Source organism: Malania oleifera, chromosome 5 (genome assembly GCF_029873635.1).
Source record: "Malania oleifera isolate guangnan ecotype guangnan chromosome 5, ASM2987363v1, whole genome shotgun sequence".
In the NCBI taxonomy this organism is placed as follows: domain Eukaryota; kingdom Viridiplantae; phylum Streptophyta; class Magnoliopsida; order Santalales; family Ximeniaceae; genus Malania; species Malania oleifera.
Window position 1 is genome coordinate 77,024,022 of NC_080421.1, and position 5,501 is coordinate 77,029,522.

At 34.0% G+C, this 5,501-nt stretch overlaps 1 protein-coding gene across 6 annotated transcripts in view; it reads left to right on the top strand.

The window, feature by feature from the left end:
- Nucleotides 1–5,094, top strand: part of LOC131155755 (ATP-dependent kinase-like protein notR') — a 74,909-nt gene extending 69,815 nt beyond the window's left edge. For 3 of the 6 annotated variants that reach the window (XM_058109138.1, XM_058109137.1, XM_058109139.1), the window contains 3 exons: nucleotides 4,118–4,179; nucleotides 4,278–4,306; nucleotides 4,436–5,094. In XM_058109138.1, the coding sequence (XP_057965121.1) occupies nucleotides 4,118–4,179; nucleotides 4,278–4,306; nucleotides 4,436–4,522 (178 nt within the window). In that variant the 3' untranslated portion in view covers nucleotides 4,523–5,094. Of the gene's footprint in view, nucleotides 1–4,117; nucleotides 4,180–4,277 lie in introns of all 6 variants that reach the window. The other 3 variants (XM_058109135.1, XM_058109134.1, XM_058109136.1) reach the window with 1 other exon arrangement.
- The last annotated feature ends 407 nt before the right edge of the window (nucleotides 5,095–5,501 follow it).

The following is a 5,501-nucleotide window of genomic DNA, read 5'->3' on the forward strand; positions in this document are numbered from 1 at the left end:
AGAAGGATGGCTTGTACTATTTCAATTATGGTGGTAGTAGATCCAGTTTTTGTCATATGGGTTCTTAAATTTCTACTCATGGTGGTTTTTTGGATCAATGGCTTGCTCATTTGGGTTATTCATCCCTTCAAAAACTGCAACAAATTTGTCTCGTGTTCAAGCATTTTCTCATTGAGTGTTCTACATGTCAATTAGGAAAGCATGTTAGGATATCTTTTCCATCTAGAGTTGAATCTTGTAGTAAATCAATGCTTTCTATTATTCATTAAGATATTTTGGGTCCGTGTAGGGTCCAAAATTTGACTAGACATCAATATTTTGTGTCCATATTTAATAATTTTGGCATATTAGTTGGATATTAAAAGATATGAATTTCTTAACGTATTTACTTAGTTAATACAAGGAATAAAAAACTAAATTTGGCAGTATTCAAATTTTTTGACATGATAATATGCCCTTGAATTTGTTCAAAATGAGCTTCAGTCTTCTTGCTTGGGCAAAGGGTTATTCATTATATATCATGTGTACATACCCTTTAGAGAAATGGAGCAGTTGAATTGAGAAATAGACCTTTACTTGACAGAGCATGGTCTTTGCTATTTCATATGCATGTTCCTGAAACCCTTTGGACTCATGCTGTTTTTACAACCTGTTGTTTGCTTAACAGGATACTTTCCAAAGTCCTACAGGGTACAAATTCCATTCTCTATTGTTTACCTAGAAACATCCATGTTCTTTGTTGTACCTTGTATCTTTAGGAGCACATGTTTGGTTGATGTTCGATATGATGAGCTGGACAAGTTCTCTTCTTGTTTTGTTAAATGTTTTTTTGTGGGTATTTAAGAACTCAAAAAGGGTATATAGATGTTATGATCCCCACACTTGCAAAAAATGTGTTAGTGCAATTGTTACCTTTTTTAGGGGACACATTATTTCTTGAGTTTCGGTCCTTGAATGAATTTATTCCTCATGTTCTTATCATATCCCTTCAGAGAAAACTTCTGGTTCTCTTCCATATCCATTTGACCTAGAGACAATTTTGGGTTTATGAGCGACGAAAAGCAGGCATAGACGTCACTACTATCTAGTCGCCCCTTTTGCTCTTCACTATTTCGACTTCTGGGTTTGGAGATTTATCTTGGATTTGCCAATTGCTCATTGAAAAGGCACTCGAAACATAATTTACTAGTCATTAGTTGCTTATCCTATTGCTCATTATATTTTAGCTCTTCACCTTCCTAGCCTTGTGGGTTCTTTTGCCTTGTCTATTGCCTCTGCTTCTATCCCTTCCCAACATGTTGAAGCCCTTGCTATGCTTGGTTGGAAGCATGCATGGATATAAAAATGGATGCTTGAGGGAAAAGTGTTAGAAGAGGATTTTTTTCAGTAATTATGTGGTGTAAGTAGGGGCATTTTTGTCTTTCAATTTTTTTATTATTAAGATATACGAGGGCGAACCTAGAGTTGAACACAAGTCTCCAGGAAACTTCCGCCACCTTTCTCTTGCTTTTCTCTTCTTTTCTTTTGCTCTCTATCTTTAACTTTATAACAGTTATTTCAGGGGCCGTTTGTTATCACTGTAAAAAATTATAGGAAAAAAAGTTAGAAATGAAAACCAAAAACCAAAAACAAAAACTAAAAACTAGAAACCAACAACCTATTTGGTTAATATTTTATAAAATTAAAGCAAATTAAGAACTTAATTTAAAAAATGCTCATTTTCGTCTTTAAATCAAATGATATTATAAAGGTTTGATTAAAATAATAAAATTGAAGAATAATGCACACTAAATATACTATAATAAAATAAAAATTATTATCATTATTTTACTTAATTGTTATACTTTCAAATTTTACTTCACAATAAAAATTTTATTGGACATGACAATTGAAAATAGTAAAAATATTTTGTAATTGGCTTTATTATTATTTTTTGAAACTTATGTATATTTTTATTTTAATTATATTTAAATTTATATGATCATTTAATTTTAATTTTAATTTTAAAGTGTATAAAATGAATGATTTAATCAAAAATAAGTATTTGTGGATATTACAATTTCTAGCAAAAGGTGGCCAAAACAACTGAAAATCAAAAAAATTGGTTTTCAGTTTTTTCGAAAATAGCTGAAAACTGACAACAAAAAATGAAAATTGACAATGTAAACAAATGCTTTTTTATAATTTGTTTCTTTACTAATAGAAATAGAAACAAAAAATAGAAAACAACAAAGATACCAAACATGCCTTCAAAGAAATAGGGATCATTTTTCTCTTTCATGACTTATTATTAATATATAATAGTGCAGTCCTAGAGCTGTAAGTATGCTCCAGGAAACTGCCACCTGGCTTTTTCCTCTTATTTTCTTTTTCTCTTCTCTATCTTGAACTTTATAACAGAAAGGATTATTCCAAAGCATTTTAAGGGCATAGAAACATAATTCCATTCAGAAATAAGCTTCATATCTAAACCTCCTTTTAGAGGCTGATAGTCATCAATCCATTTGTTGTTGCAGCAGCTTGTGTTCCAATCATTGCCCGTCCAAAGAAAAGCCTTAAAAATTCACCATCTCATTTAATCACACCACTGGAGGAAGGAAGATAGCAGAGCACCACTAGCCTTGACTGCAAAATAAAACTGTTTAGAAGACTTGGAACCTTTCATCTGTAAGTATGGATTTTTGAAGAATTCTTCTCAATCAAGAGGGAGCAATCCTATTGATATTTCTGAATAACCAAAGGTTGTCCTAGGTATTTGACTGGAAAAAAACCTTTTTTAATCCTCAAAAATTCAAAGAATATCATTTTTTATAGGCTCATGAATAGTAGAGCAGAAAGCTTCAGACTTGGCAGAGTTAGTATGCAGACCAGATATGCTTAAAAAGAGAGTAGCAGCATGCTAGCAGAGTTGACGTCACATGAGCAAAAATGAGGAAGTCATCAACAAACAGAGACTAGTAGTGCGAGCTTATAACATTTTCCTATCAAAAGATAAATCCCCTTGAAGGGCATATTTCATTCAGAATCTTGGTAAGGATCATCACCATGACAAAAAGGTTAAGGGGTGATATGATCCCCCTGCCTAATACCTTTCCTGCCTATAAAGAAAACTTCTAGTGAACCATGAGGGCCGGCCTTGGATCAACGGTAAGGTTGCACCTTTGTGACCGGTTAGGGGTTTGAGTCCAAGTAAACAGCCTCTCTGTATAAAACCGGGGAAAGGCTGCGTACACTGTGATGACGCTCCCCCTACCCTCACAAAGCCGGGGGTCTTGTGGCTTGGGGATGCCTTCTAGTGAACCATGATGGATAAAGGGAAAAAGGGTGGGGAGACACATTTCTTGATCCAGCAAAGAAAATTTGGAGTATCAATGCTCTTTTAAATCTTGATGATGAAATTTGGGGTAACAGAATCAAATGCTTATTTTGATTGTTTTTGTTATTATTGTTGTTGTTGTTGTTGTTGTTCATCATCATTGTCACTGTCACCGTCTTCAGCAAGGGCAGCTCAAGAGGTGGTCAGCTTATGTTTTTTGTTTTTGGAATTTATTATTGAGGGGTATAATTGTCTTTCAGAAAAAGGAGTCAGGAATGGAGTTGTAATCCCCATTGGTAAGAGGCAGAATCACCATTTTGTTGAATGGGAGACTTAGCATTCTAGTCAGAATGTGATTCCATCCACAATATATAAACCAAACATTGGAATGGGAATCGAGATCTAAATTTGAGCTCCATTCCAACCTAGTTTTCATGAATCAGATGTATTTTTAGGACATTATGGGTCACAATGCTTTTTTTTTTTCAATTTTTTTTATTTAAATTTTTAACAAAAGAAGGTAAGAGGAATTTATTAGCTTGGGGAAAAAACAGCGAGGTAGGCAGAAGCCTTCATTTATTGCTGTGGGTGAGGTTATACTGTTATTTGAACTGAATGTTTATGCAAAATTTCTTATTTGTACATGATAGATCATAAGGCTTAAGGCTCATGCTTCACAAAGATGTCTGACTGCTTGTTTCATTTTAGTAGTTATATATTTATTATTTGTGTTGCAACCCTGAGTTTGTTAATCTGGATCATTATTGTTTTGCTTCATTCTCATTTGCATTTTCCTTTAAGGTTCATCGAAGTTGACATTGACAAAGCAATGCAGCGAGTTTTGAATAGACATATTTCAACGGGTATGTGTGAATTTTTGAAGAATTAATCGTGTAAAAGGAGAAAATGTGTAGAGAATAGATATTTAGATATCTGATTATCTTTTCATTGTTTATGACAGGAAAACCCCCAGATATTGCAAAATGGCGGGTAAGCTCGACTGTTTTGTACTTCATATCATGTATTGAATGGTGTGAATTCATCAAGTGTTCATTGATCCTCCCAATTTGGGAAGTCATGAACTTTTTAAGACTTCATACTCTGGGATCCATTGTGCAGATAAAGTACAATGACCGACCCAATGCAGAGCTCATAAACAAGTCAAAGAAAAATGCAGATCTAGTAATCAGATCAATTGACCTCTGATGGTAAGCTGTTCTGGATGGAAACTTCTATTTATGCTTTCTGTTCTTTTCCTTATCACGAAGATGCATTCCTGCTAACTGTGATTAGCATAGAAATGTGAACTCAAGATCAGTTGAGTTGTGGTTCACCCATCAGTTCGATGCAAACCTGCTGAAAATTATATTCATATTGGCCATAAAAGTTTATCCACCACAGCATTTGTGTGCATATGGGTTAACTTATCCAGGGTTCATTTTGGCAAAACGAGTAACCCAGATATTCTTTTATGGAAAGGAATGAGTTGGGTATGGCTGTTTCTGTCAAAGCTGAGTTCATGTTTATCAGTAGAAACCAAAATGGGTTCTCTGCAGGGAGAATGTGGCCTATTTCCTCTTTTGGGTTTTCTCTGTAAAAGAATCCTTTTCCACCTAGCCCATGGGCTGTAGTTTGAGTGTCATAAAATATTTTTCATGTTTGTGAGTAGAAAACATAATGGCTCAAGTTTTGAGACCATATTGCTCCAATTAATTCAATTGACTGGAGTATTATGTGTTGATTTTTTTTTATAAATCATTGAAACTTTTAGGATAAAATATGGTGTATGTCTTTATTAAGTTTTTGTGAATTCTTCTTAGGGCAAAAGACACTAACCTCCCTTGAGGTTTGACAAAAAGACAATGATCTCCTCTGAAGTTTTAAAAATTCTAGAAACCTCTCATAAGGTTTCAAAAATCATAGATCTCTCTTGAGATTTATCAAAAAGACATAAACCTTCTCTTGCATTTTGTAAAAAGACTAATATTTTGAGGGGGGATGCCTATGTGCTTTTAGCAAACTTTTGGGAAGATTGTGGCATTTTTGAAACCTCAGGGGAGGTATGTGTCATTTTTGACAAACCTTAGGGGATGTCCTTGGGATTTTTAAAATCTTAGAGAAAGCTTTTATTTGTTTGCCAAATTATTCTTACATATGTCAAGAGTGTGATGGATGGTTTAGAAAT